We start from the raw sequence: 14,066 nt of genomic DNA, 5'->3' as shown, positions 1-14,066 counted from the left end.
TCTCAGGAGTGTCAAGTTGCAAATCTTGCGATGAAATGCGACTCTTCAAATGTTTATGTTTTCCGAGATCTGACGTTTATTATGTCTTTTTAAAATTGTTCAAAGAACGTAGATATCAAAAATTTCAATAAAACTCAAGTTCCTATCTCTATAGTGTGGCTTTGTCAGGCTACTCCCAGGGTTTGTTAGATTTGCCTCCAAATAGGAGTGCTCAAGTTCTTGTAATTTTTGAGATAGACGTTTTTGGGATTTGTTCAAAAAATTTTCAGAAAACTTAGATTTGAAAATGTGTTCAAAGTTTGAAATTCCTAACCCTGTATTTGGGGGCTGTCAGAGTACTCCCAGGGGTTGCGAATATTGCCTCCAAATATGACTGCTCAAATCTTTGTATTTGTCGAGATGTGACGTTTTGATAGTCTAAAGCTGGAAGTACCTGTTTGTTAATGTTTGAGTTTTTTGTACTGATGCGGAATGAATAGGGTAATTTCAAAAATTGGTCGTAACCCAAACCTTAGTTGGTTCTCTTATAAAATACGTAGGAGTGAGTGTTTTTGAGAGTTTGGAATTTTACCAAGAACAATGTTTTTCTTACAACTTTTAAGGCGTAGCAGCTTTTGCACGTGAGCTTCCGAATTTTATTTTTTTTTGTTTCATGTTCTCTCTACTAGCTTGCATTGCTATGTGTTTGTGGTATCGCAGAAGGCGCGAAGCTGCGCTTCGCCTCTGGGTTAATTTTCTAAGTCTCCTCCATGCCACTAGAAAATGGCAAATTGTGCTGCTTGGATAGCAACTGCCTATTCTTGTTTTTTTTTTTCATTTGCGAGAGGAAGTGACTTGTAGTTTAGTACTAGACTTTTCTCGAAAATAATTTAGCTTACAAATCTGTCAAAAATTGAAAATGCTTTATTTTTGAGGCTGAGCAACTTCGAAAGTCTTTCTCAATCAGTCAAGTGTTTTTACTGGCGCCTTTTGCATGCAAGCTTCCGACAACCTGTTGTTTCGATTAAATTGATATCGTTTTTTTTTCAGTATCTATGACCTTGTTTTTTTTTCAGTATCTATGACCTTGTTTTTTTCAGTATCTATGAAATTGATTTATTTGGGGGAAAATTGATATGCTGGACTTCAGTTTTTGTGTGTCCATTCCTGTCGGCCTAGTTTCCAAAACATGGAATCGTTTCTGAGTATAACAGTTGACTGTCGTCCTGTTATTAGAACCATGATTTTAAAATTATAGTAATTTCGGCTTGTTTTGTTGGTTAAATGATTTTGTGTCATTTGAATGTCAAATATTGAATATGATTTTTTAAAAAAAAACAAATCAGGACAGTTATGCTGTAAAAGTTTCAAAATTTGAAACCTATTCGCTCAAAGAATTTAATTTAAAAAAAGTGGCCTTTTTTGTTTTAAGCTCAGTCGCTTCCGTTGTATCGCAATTGGTTCGAAGCTCCTCTCCGCCTTTTCAATTTCTTTTCGTGAATCAAAAAGTCTTAGTCGCATTGATTGCTAAAATTTGAAGGAGCAGAATTAAAATGATTTGTTTTGAGAAGGTAAAAATTAAACCATCGGGCGTAGTTTCTCTGGCTCAGGAGTCTAGCTAACATTTTTCAACTGATTCAGTAGATTTCTACTAAAGTATCAAGTTTTCTGTTGTTTAACGCTTGCTGCACTTTTGGTTCTACATGATCACGCAAGGAGCTGGCTTCTCTTAAGAGGCATTTTTGCACACAAACTTGCCAAATCTGATAAGAGGTTTTAAGTAGTAGGAAGTATAACCATTTAATTAAAGTGCATTCGTTGCCGTTCGTATTTTTGATGCAGGCAGGTAGCATGGCCTAGTAAAAAGGACAATGGCAAGGATCAATTAGAAGGTCCCCTCTTGTCTGTTTGAATCTCGCAGTCTATAAAGTTTTCTTTTTGTAGGATTTTTTTTACAAATCCGTTTTTTGGTTTTTACTTAATTTCAGAGCTCAATTTGACATTTTCTTTCTGATGGTCGCAATTTGGAGTTTTGCCTATGTATAGTAAATATAGTTTAAAATAAATGCTCAAAAAATTATAGGTGCTTTTAATGCTACTTGAAAAATATATTTTTTTCTCAATCTTCGATGTTTTTTTTTATTTTAGCTCTTTTCATGACTTAAACTGTATATACATGGCAGCTGGTTTAAAGTATACAGATTAATTCGAATGACCTAGTTCAATATGGCGTCCACCACTCAAGACTTGGAGATGGAAATGATTCAAGACATGTACTCTCGGCTTACCAACTCATGCAACAGTCTCTGCCTAGTTCACGACTACTCACAATCGAAACGACATGAGTTCAAAGGTCAAACGGGTACACTGACTATACCGGAGAGAATGTGTTTGGATAATTGTATTGCAAAGTATTACAGAGTGCATGAAAGTATGGGAGCGAAATTGACTGAGTTGGCAAACCCAAAAAAGTCTAGATGAAACAACAATTTGAGTTGTAAATTGTATCTTTTCAGTTTAACTTGTGTACAGGAGAAATTTCATTGTTTTCATTGAAAATTCATTTTGAATTAAGGCAATTTGAATATCGTTTCTGTTGATGATATACAACTTAGGTCAGATAATACTGTAGTGAAATGGACGTATAAAAGGGCTGCTTAGGGATGTATTGTTCTCTAAGCACTGGTATCCAGTGGATTGTTTCAACTAACAATCAAGTTCTCATCTGAATGAAAAGATCCTTCAGAGCCCATAACGAGATATGAAAATTGCGTAAAACAACAACAACTTACAACAAAGACAACTCGCAACAAGGATAGTCGGTTGCTGTGCAAGTAGCACAGAATGTTCTTACCCTAATCTTTTTTTTGTAAATAAATTTCATTTTTTGAGCGTGGGTTGTGAAAAGGCTGGGCGACAATTCGTAACTAGTGACGATTTGTAACAGGCGACAATTCGTACTTTTCTAAAAGGCCACTTTTCGTAACAAGCGACAATTCGTATCAATGTTTTGTCTGATATTTAACAATTAAAAGATTTAATCGAAAGCTTAATTAATATAAAAAGAATTTAAGAAATCAGAATTCAAAGTTAAAAGCTAGTCCCTGTAGTATATTACTAATTCGATTGTTCTGATTGTTTTTTTTATATTTCAGACAATCTTAACTGCGCTTTTTTGTGTTTCGCTGTCTTTGATGCCTTGTCTCTCGATCTTATCCTCGTAAGCTTATTCTCAGCTAAGCTTTGGTCTCGCCGAATAAATTCAATAAACTTGTGTATAGTTTGGTGTGTACAGCCCATTTCTATCTGGAAAGCACGATGCGAACCTTCCACCGAATCGCTCGTCTTTTGCTTTTGATCTCGCGTGCTCTCAAACTGATTCCAGAGATATCGGGGGGGGGGGGGCTGATTGGTGTTTTGTGCGATACACTGGAACAATCCATATCTTTTCAAAATTTTACACATGGAATGATTGGAGAATTTTCGCCCGATTGATCGTTCAGACATTTGAACCTCAGCTCCAAATCACAATGGGGGATAAGTGCCAGAGCAATGAAAAGTTTCATAAGAAGTCGCAGTGTTCGTCAGATCTATAAAGGGGAGCCAAACCGAGCTCCTGGATTTTTCTCTAAGTAGCTTGCGCAAAGTGGAAAAAGCAGCCGTTGATAATGAAACGTGGAAAGGCTGAATGAAAGGCATCTTTCGGCGCTTTTTCGAAATCGAGCAGAATTTTGCTGGCCCCAGGCAGGGATTTAAATGTTTCAGTTCTTCAAAAGCTCGCAGATATTTCTCATCCAATTTTAGTCAAAAAAAAAACCATTGGAACTTTTTGTTCGTTCATTACAGCGTGTATGGTAAATACTTGATAGAAGAGTGTGGGACATGATTTGAAAGTTCCATCAGCATGCCAAGTTGTGTTGCTCTTCAAGACATCTAAATTTTCTTCCGTAGAGAAAAGCAACATGCGGTCAGCATTTTTTTTTTTAACATGGTTTTAAGCGTTTGAGTTAAAATTGAGTCCCCCCTGAAAATTATCGCCATGCCTAGAAAAATAAGATTTGTTTAACAGTAATTTTGTTTTTGCTGAAAAAGTTCCACTGTTCCCCACAGAAAGGCACACCCTATATTTATGCTTATTTAAGCTTTTTTAAATCATAAATTGAATTTATCGTTTAATTTTTTATCATTCCCGTACATGCACGGGCAAAAATCAAAAACTTAAGCTTTCACGTTCGGCTCATGTGGATTGTTTTAGTGGCCACGTTCATTCTTTTCACTAATAATTGAGCCATCAAGTTATAATGGACGATTTGCAGGAAGCTTACAGTATCGCCATGTGGTCTGGTCAGTAACCTTGTTTTGTTGAACTTGGTAATATTTTTCTCCCTCCAGGAGAAGTTGATGCTTGCCGCGTTCGCTGATGGTGTATTCTAGAGGCATTGATGGAGGAGTTTATATGGATCGAATCTAACTATTGAATTTCAATAAGAATTGAGGAAGAATGGTCTCAACCAATGTAAGAAAGTTCAAAACGTTGATAAACTAAGATATAACTAAGCGTTAAAATTCAGTCCCCCAACTGGGTTTTTAAATGTAATTAAGAAGTGAGAATCAAAAACTTAATCTCCCACAATGCTTGCAATTAACAGTTAAAACGCAATTTTTAATCCCCCTATCAGCAATTAAGTGTTACGAATAGCCGCTTGTTACGAATTGTCGCCCTTCAAAAAGTTACGAATCGTCGCTTGTTACATATTGTCGCCTCACGGATGAAAGAATCTGAACGAAAAAAAGACTAGGTTCTAGGCACTGCCGATTTTCATAGTAAAATAGGCATATTGTTTCTTTTTTCGTAAAATGACTAAGAAAAAAAACTAACTTTAAAACTTGTTTTACTAGATTTTTTAGGACTTGAATAAAAACTTCATGGTTTATTCAGTACTAATCGTCGTTTAAATGTCGTTCGAATTACTCAGTCGTTCGAATTATCACTCAACCCAGTCCGATGATTAGTTGTGGTGCCTGATTTTGCGTGGGAACCTAAAAGATATAACACCCGAATACAAAGTTCTTCCCCATTTTCAATGGTCGGAACAAAAACTTGCAATATACTCACCGCCGCAGTCCCGTCAACGTGTTGAGAGCTTGTCAACAGAGGATAGAGCTCTTTGGAATTCTTAAGTCCTTGCAAATTGTCGCTTTCCCCAAACTTTGCTAGTTGTCTTTTCTTCCAAGTTCTCGCGGTATCGAAAATTGAACTTTTCGTTTTCTGAAAGATTGCTAAATCGTGATAAAACAGTGGGATTTGCTTTCAGATTACATGACACTTGAGTGATGGCCGCACTAAGGTCTATGTCTCGCAGGTCAACCCAACTGTCGCTCACTTTCATTCGACAGTTGGAGACCCCCAGCATTGTACCAGTGTCGGCAGTACAAGCAGAAAAGGGAAAGGCGGCCACAAAAGAGGACCTTGTTGAAATTATTAGACCCGTAAGTACAATTTAAATTCAAACTAAATTTTTGTTATCATGAAAACAGCGCGCAGACGTATCGTAAAAGAAAGAATAGAATGGCTAGAAGTTTAGTGACTACTGCCGTTTTTTTCTGAAAGCGCATTAATAAACGGTAGGATTGCCCGGTCAAAAGTTTGACTTCTCTGCCGGAGTGTACTAAAACATCCGCAAAACATTTTCAAATTTCTAGCCAAAACACATTTTAGGCGAAAAATCCTAAGGCTTTTTGAAGAACTTCAAGGCTTTTTTTAAGTTTTAGCCCAAAACTTTTATACGCGCTCTCTTCTGCATAAATTCACTACTGATTATATGTCAGCTTATAATAATGATTATCTTTCCAGATGACTTACTGTTTTCTGAAATGTTTTCTGTGTCATCTGCAGGTGGGGAGTGCGGCAGGTGCCGCGAGTGGCGTTCCAGATGAGCACAGATTGGAGAGGAGAGTGCGGATCTACCAGCCTACTAAGATGGCCACCCAGAGCGGAGACTTCTCTGCCGGAGTGTGGCTGATAGACTACGAGAACAGACAGCGGTGGGAGAATCAGTGCATGGGATGGGGATCCACGTAAGTCGTTTGAAAAAACTGAAACTGAACTTTCTGAAAAAAATTCGTAATGAGATATGGAATGCATTTTGAGACTATTATTGAAGTTAAAGCTAGAAGCGAACTGCTAGTTGTTAGAAAAACTGTCAACGCTTCTGCTATAGAGGCTTTGCGTCGTTGTTAGCGTGAATTTAAGACACAGACCGCCGGATCCTTCTTTTTTATAAGAGTTAGTTTTAAGCTTAATGACAAGGGTATCTGATGAGGTTAAATGAAGAGTTTGTTTCAGTGGTGACCCGATGTCAAATCTTCTGGTTAAATTCAACTCAAAGGAACAGGCCATACAGTTTGCAGAGAGCATGGGTTGGTGCTACTTTCTCAATAAATAAGTCGAACGTTTGCTGTAAGGTCAGGGGCAATTAGTTTCAACCGTTGTTGAAATCTAGAGCAAGGGTAGAAGGGTTCATCTGCAAGTAGCATGGAACCTTCCGATCACGGTAATTGTTTAAAAAAGTAGATTTTCCAAAGTTTTCCAATTTTTTTCTGCGTCTCGGCAGAAGAGAGAGGGAAAAGAACAAAGGTTGACTACATTAGTAATGATTTCAATTGACTACATATATCTTTGCAAAATCCTTAACAAAATATTTGGATTCATTTTTATTTGAAATTTTTAAACAAACTCATCTGACGTTTATTTGTGATACCTGATTTAAAGTTAAAAAAAAACTGAAATACACTCGAAGACAAAAACGCAACATTTACGCTTGCGATTACCAAGCGTTATTAAATCCGAATGTAGACTTTTTTTCGGGTTAACAGTTAGTTTAACAAAATCAGTTGAATCACTTGGCATGCTGTTCACCTGACATGCTCTTCAGCTGACATGCTCAATTTCATAAAAATTCAAATAAAACTACTTTTGGTAGTTTCAGGGGGGACTTGAAACTTTATAAGTTTTTTTTACATGATAAGTTTTTTTTCGGCCCAACTGGTGTCTGCTCAAAGGTTGTCGGCCTTTTTTCCGCTTCGAAAGTTTAATTCAGTCGCTAATTTCTTGCTTGGCTCATTTGCCTAGAATTCCTGTTTGATAAAACAGGTATTATGAAAATGTATGGGTTTTTATTTTGGGTTAAGTGTTCAACCGACAAACCCGATTTTGCTTATCTTCTCTAGTTTACCGACCTTGACTTGCTTTTATCAAAAAATTTAACCGATTTGGGAAAGTCGAGTTTTTGACTTTTCATCGTTTTTAAAAACTTTTTGAATTTTCTTGAAAACTACCCTATCAAATCTGAGATGAAAATTTCAATCGAAAGAAGCGGTTGCGAGACTTTTTCCCGCAGAAGCGGCTACTCTTTAATTTTTGTAAGGAAAAGGTCTGGTCTTAGGTAAAATTCCAAATCTACTTTACGATCTTACTTATTTTAGTAGCGAAACAACTAAGGTCTTAAGGCGAAGTCCAATGTTTGAAAATACGCATTTTGTCCCGCATCAATAAAAAAATTCGAAAAATATCAAATATGCGCCCTATTTGTCCTTCATCGAAACATGCAAAAATTTTGGTTCACGTTTTTTTGCAACATTTTTCTTTTTTGTCGACTTATGCTTTTTTATGGTTAAGTTGTTGGTAGGTAAAACTTTTATTATTACTTGCAACAAGTTTTTGGGTATTCTCCTGCCAAAGCAATGCTTTGGCTCGATTTTTTCCAAGACAGTTTTCTGTGTTTACTTTTTTTTCCAAGTTTATCTGTTTAGGGTATACTTATGAGGTTGACGAGCCACTGACTTCGATTGCGAGAGACCCGAGAAAGACCTACGGATCCAACTTCTCGTGGAACAAAAGAACTCGTACCAATACAAAATAAATTCAAGTAGTTTCTTAAAGAACTAATGTGTTTATACTGATAGAAGTATGAATCTGGGTCAGTTTTAAAGTTAATATGAAGCATTTTAGAAATAAATTTGTAAACAACTTGAAAATTACAAAAGATTAAGACAGCGGATACAGGGAATGCGTTTTACAAAATGATTTAAGAGGACAATTTGCGAATCCGAAAGACAAGTATTGAGTAATCAATTTTCTGTATGAAAAGTTGACAATCAGTTAAAGTTTTTAAAATTGTTTTGTATAATTTCGAAATCTTCTGGCTCGAAAAATGTCATGAGAATTGTCCCCTTAAAAGGTGTCAATTATATGAAAGACAGGATCCCATAGGTTTCTAAGACATAGATCTATAAGCGGAGTTATTTGTTTGTTAAGCACTTTATGGCAAAGCAATGGAAAGTTTTTACTTTGGAATGTAAATGTAAATAGTTTGATATGAGTTTGTTTACGGCAGAAGCATATCCATTTTATTTCACTCAGATTCGCAAATCAGCATGCTTTGCTGTTGGGGGTTGATCATCTGCAGGTTGTCACACTGTGCAAGCACAGCAGTTCTTGGTTCACTTCCGCAATTTCGGTTTTCAAATCCGGTTTGACAACTCAGTGAGTGGTCGTTCACGTTACTTTCCTGCTGTTGTCTCTCGTTTTCGTTTTGTTCATAGACATCGGCGAGATCTCGTTCCCTTGAAAGTGCGTCAAGTATGTTCACGTTTTCTTTGTTCATCTCGTGTGCATCCGAATTGACATCGTTTTCTTGTTGGGGTGATTCAGATTGAGCTGATTCGGTTATTTGTCCTGATTGCGGGTTCGGTTGAAGAACGAATCCACGCTCATTTCGTCGGATCTTGGCTCGCTTGTTTTGGAACCAGATTTTGATCTAAACAAAAACAGTAGTAGGTTAAACAATTATAAATGTTTCACTGTCGAAATCCTTTTCGAACAAGTATGATAGTAAGCTCTTATAGCTGTTAGTTTTAATATGGACGAAGTTTTCGAATTTTGTATTACCCCATAGCTTTTTTGGAAACAACCTATGGTCTATCGTGCTGAACATTAACTCCGTCTCAACATTGTGGTCGTAACTCTTTTTTTTCTCAGTCAAATGGCAATATTAATGAAAACGCAAAATGGCAATATTATGAATGATTACCTGAGTTTGAGACAGTTGCAACTGTGCAGCAATGGCTGCTCTTTGGGGAAGGCCAATGTACTGATTCTGTGCGAAATAGTACTCGAGAACTCTCGTCTGGAACTTCGTGTACAATGTTCGGATCCTTTTACTCTTTCCGCCATCTGCTTCGTCTTCCCGTACCTTCTCGTTGTTGTTGATGTACTGGCACCCATTTGACTGTTGGTTATTGTTGTAAAAGGGATGACTCATGTTCATATACATCTGTTGCGTGTGAGGGTAGTTCGGGAACTGTTGGTTGAAATACTGCTGAGCCTGGAACTGCATGCCGAGTTTTGAAGTGTTTCCGAGGAAGTCGTTTGAAGGCAAAGAGCAGAATTGGTTGTAGTTTGTCTGAGATGGGGCTTCTGAAATTACTATCATTTTGCAAACAGTTTTGCGTAGGAAGTTAAGTATTACCAATATAACTGATATAAAATTTAACATAAAAGTTGACACTCAATATGAAATCGGAAAGAACTATGATGTAGTTGATTCAATTTGTAGCCGATTTCTAACTCCAAACAATCTTTTAAAAAGTTCTTACCATTTTGCTGGCCATGTAGATAGCCATTGATGTCAGTTTTGCTGGCCACTGCTTGTGCCTGTCCGAAGTCCGAGGCTATGTGACCTTGGGTTTGCTGTGTTTGGTTCACAACTTGACTGAAGTTAGGTGTCCCGTCAGCACCTGTGAACGCACATGTTGACTGCAGTTGCTGTTGATTCGTCAGAGCTGGTACCGAGAACTCGCTGGCAGTCATCGATACATGGCTTCGTTGATCTGAAAATCTTAACTCTTGGCTAACATTTTCCTCTGCTGGTGTTGCAAGGTCGATAACTGAGCACCGGTTTAGATCGACAGAGCTGCTCGTGTGCATTGAAAAATCAACTGGACTGCCATTCTTGGATCCAGATCCAGAAGTCTGGCTCAACTGAGATGTGAGATGCTGCGCGTCGGACTCACACTCGCCCAAGAACTGGGTTGCAGTTGAGTTTATCCGACTCAGTTGGTTCTGGCTGCTCGTCGGATCACAAGGAGCTGCGTTCTGATTTGACAACGGATTGTGACAATTTTGGACCCCGAACTGGTTCTGCATCTGAAACTGGCTCCAATAAGAATTCATTTGTTGCTGATGATATGCGGCTATTTTCTGTTGACCTTGAAGCTGATTCGTGAATAAATTCTCCACGATAAATTCTTTATCAATTGGTTTACCCGATTGCTGCTGTTTGTTCGAGGCGGTCCAGTAGGTCACAGGTGGGTAGTTTAAGTGTCCAGTCCCGGAGTTTTCCTCAGTTTTGACGCTGGTGCTGTTGAAAGAGTTCGTGGATTGATGAGCTGTAGTATTTGGGTATCCGTGATGAAAATAAGGGTTCCAAGTTTGCGCCTTGTTTGGGTGGTAATCCATCTGCTGATTAACTTTGTTGATGATTTGCCTCTGAAGTGCTTTGACATCATCACGAGGTTCAACTTGATTTTCTATCGGCTCAAACTTGAGCTTCATTTTTTTGGAGCTCGGTTTGGATTTGGGCTTCTTGCTGGTTGAAATTTCGGTGTTTGGTTGATTTGATGCTACGCTTACGTTTGTTTGACTGATTCCGGTGGCTGGTTCTGCAATACTGGTAATGCTATAAGGAAAAGATGGAAACGAAGTTGTGTGGGCGCCATTTTGGTTTCCACTGCTAGACAAGCCAGATATGTCCGCTGGTTGAGGCGCCACCGTCGCCCAAGAATGGATTAATTGTTGGTCTGGCAAGGAGAACATCTCGATGAAAGTTTTGATCAGTTCTCGAAGTAATTAGAGTCCAGCTGTGAAAATTATTTGAGGATGTTCTTAATTGCAAAAGGTAGACAGTTGATTCCAAGTTGTTTATTTGGTTGTTGTAGCGAGACGATTTGAAGCGAGAATGATTTCAAAATAGTCGTCAAACACACTCAAGTTTTGGTTCTCATTTTGTTAATTGCCAATTATGTGTATTTTAGTGAAATAACGTATGTTTCGCTAATTATTGTTATTTGGATGGTATTATTCTGGTGTTTATTAGAGGGATTAAAAACGAACTCATCAATTAAGGTAAATATTCCGTTTGAGTGTTAATTGCAAGGTACGTTCTGATTGGCTAAAACGAAATCCGAACTATCGTTTTTCGCTAATCTATTCGGGTGCTGAACAGTCGTTAATTGATTTCAATTAAGAGAAGTTTCACCGCGTTTTTCTCGATTAAGCAAACAGCAATTAGGGTTTCTTGATTTTAGGGTTGTTTGTTTGTTGTCTACTCGCGAGATGATAATTATGGAACCTTGAGAGCGAAAAGAACAAAGGAAGTCGGGCTAAAAACGCGTGCCGACAAAATTAGCCAGAAGTTTCAGGTTGGCTCAAGGGTCCTTAAGGTTTCCCGACGCTGCAATTTGCTCTGGATTTGTTCATATGAATGAAGAAAAGTAAAAATAGATAAAAAACAAGAAAACAAAGTTATTGTGCATTCAAGGATTATCGCTCCTGAAATAGCAAAACAATTGTTTATTACTAACTAACATATGAACTAAATTTGAAAAAGTTACAAAACAGGAGTAGCTTTGGCATTTTCGCCAGGCGAGATTAAATCAATGATCGAAGCTTGGAACTTTTTCCCGGCCATTCAAAGCAAGTATTCAAGTATTTCGTCACCCTACAAAGATCACCATCAACTAGAAGAAACTTGTTGGTTTCGAATGTTGTTGCAAATATCTGAAAAAAAAAGAATCTTGTTAACTATTCCCCCCTCTACCCCCCCCCCCCCGTTGCAGCAAAGGTACCAAATTCCTAATGCTTAACTGTTCAACTTCTTTATTGGCGGGTGGGTAGATTCGTTACAAGGTACCATAAGGGGGGAATAGTTAGCATTACAAGGTACCATAGGGGGGATAGTTAACAAAATCCAAAAAATGTTTCAAATTTCTGTTCAGTACTGTGTATTTGTTGACGTGCAGTCTCTCCGAACCAGTTACTCATGATTCAAAATCAAGGTAGATACAATCAAGAGTTTATTAGACTTTGGTTGGTAGAACCTAGAAAAATATTTCAGAAACTTCGCAAATTTGCATTCCAAAATCAGGGTTTTTTCCAATAAATCCCCTGCTGGTAGAAAAATATGAAAAATGTTTAATTGAGAAATCACGATGCTCGCTTTTTTCAATTTCCAGAGTTGTTTTTAGGTAAGATGTCCTAGATTCAAAATATGAACATACTAGACTTCCAATTCTCAAAAACAAAAGTTAATACAAATCGGTTGGAGTATTAAGGTAGCACCAACTAGTTGACAATTCTTCATCTTCTTGAACATTTTCTGTATAAAACTGGAACTTGAAAAAATGAAAAACAGACACTTGAAATTTAACCCTGTGGTCTAGAATTTTACCTTAAAAATATTTGATTTGAATCCCTTTATCAAAACACTTATAGTTTTGTCACCTTAGAATTTAAAAACCGGAACTTGAAATTTAGAACTTAAATCCTGAAACACACTTCTTACTTGAATTTGAACACGAATTCGTAAAACAAGGGATGCAAATTAGATTCTTTGATTTCTTAACCCTGAAACATTATCCTCGAAAATAAGTTTTGGAACTTAAACCTAAATCCGAAACCTAAAAATTGATTTTGGGACTTGCACCAGAATACCCAAAACTTGCAATGGTACTGAAAACTTAAATCAATGAAGTAATTCGTTTGTCTTATTTTAATCCTGAAACTTTAACTGAAACCTGGAACAATATTTTGAAAGTAGAAACGTTGACATGGGGTCTAAATTTTTCAGTCTAAATTAACACGCTGCCATGGCAATGATAGTCTGCGAGGACGAGCTCTCATTTGACCTTTCATCTTCAGGTCTACCACAGTGTGACCGATTACGGCTGCAATAGTGGTACCATGTGAAAGCTCTAGACGCATTTCTAGACGCAAAAAAAAACGGCCTTGCGTCTCAAAAAAAAAGAGCTTCACGAAACTAAATAACTGTCTGGCATGTGGTGAAACCTTAGATACAGACTATGCTTAGACAGGCTGGCTGGATAGCCTTTCATAGATCTTCTACGAATCGCAGAAACCACAATTAATTTGTTCCCCAGCTTCAAAAAAATCCCCAGCTTCAAAAATAATCCCCAGCTTCAAAACTTAGTCTCCAGCTTCAAAAGTAAAACACATAGAAAACAACTTTGCGACATCCGCGGAGGTATCACTAATCTAAATAATGAAAAATCATCACACACATGGTAAACTTGCGATATTCACAAGTTGGCTCAGCTAAACGGTTATTTATTAAAATTGATTATTTTTTAAATGAGAAGCAAAATTGTTTGTGTACCTTGCGATATTCGCGGTGCAGCTCAAATTAACGATTTGTCTTGTCTAATCAAAAATTATGCGCCAATATTATAGAAAAAGGCTTGTGATTTTCACAGAAAGCGTCAAAAAATATCAAAATTTCAAAAAATGAAAGCTGGAAACTTTACGATACTAGCGAAAGCTCCATATTTCAGAGACTCAGTTTTCAAAATTTGTTTAAAAAAACTTGTTTAAAAATTTAGTATGTTTTGATATATCATTAAAACTGAAATTAAAATTCAAAATGCTTGTATTCCAAGGAAATGTGTATGAGTACTTTGCGATAAACATGTTTTTTGTGGACACTTCAATCTTGATCATTTAAAACCACAAATTAAAAGTGCATGCTAGGATTGTTCAACGCTAACATATTCTTCCAAAAATTGCATAGATGTGGTGTACTCAAATTGTCCTACAGTTGTTCAGGTGTCGGATAAATTGATTACAGATCATTCAACGGTAACTACATATCTGCAAGAAACAAAAAGTGAGTCTCCTGATGAAATTTCCCATGCAGAAGCATAAAAAATTTAAAACACGATAGAAGACATGACAATTGGCGAAAAAATATTCCATAAACGCATTATTGATTTCGCGTTTTGACTAAAAACCA

The 14,066-nt window shown here is 37.1% G+C and overlaps 2 protein-coding genes across 2 annotated transcripts; one reads left to right on the top strand and one right to left on the bottom strand.

Moving 5' to 3' along the window:
* Positions 1–5,272: 5,272 nt before the first annotated feature.
* LOC134850898 (NADH dehydrogenase [ubiquinone] iron-sulfur protein 4, mitochondrial-like) lies at positions 5,273–8,008 on the top strand. Its single transcript, XM_063866675.1, has 4 exons — positions 5,273–5,469; positions 5,876–6,057; positions 6,326–6,399; positions 7,792–8,008. Exons 1-4 carry the CDS (start codon positions 5,314–5,316, stop codon positions 7,899–7,901), a joined length of 522 nt encoding a protein of 173 aa, XP_063722745.1. The 5' UTR covers positions 5,273–5,313; the 3' UTR covers positions 7,902–8,008.
* Positions 8,009–8,099: 91 nt separating this feature from the next.
* Positions 8,100–9,956, bottom strand: LOC134850897 (homeobox protein ceh-43-like). The gene is made up of 3 exons (XM_063866674.1): positions 9,637–9,956; positions 9,072–9,457; positions 8,100–8,798 (listed from the first exon to the last, which is right to left on the bottom strand). The coding sequence occupies exons 1-3, from the start codon at positions 9,848–9,850 to the stop codon at positions 8,394–8,396; spliced, it is 1,005 nt and encodes a 334-aa protein (XP_063722744.1). The 5' UTR covers positions 9,851–9,956; the 3' UTR covers positions 8,100–8,393.
* Between the last annotated feature and the right edge of the window lie 4,110 nt (positions 9,957–14,066).

The sequence above is a fragment of the Symsagittifera roscoffensis genome, chromosome 7, assembly GCF_963678635.1.
Source record: "Symsagittifera roscoffensis chromosome 7, txSymRosc1.1, whole genome shotgun sequence".
NCBI lineage: Eukaryota > Metazoa > Xenacoelomorpha > Acoela > Convolutidae > Symsagittifera > Symsagittifera roscoffensis.
The sequence above is the reverse complement of the archived record's forward strand: the minus strand, read 5'-3'. Positions and strand labels throughout refer to the sequence as shown.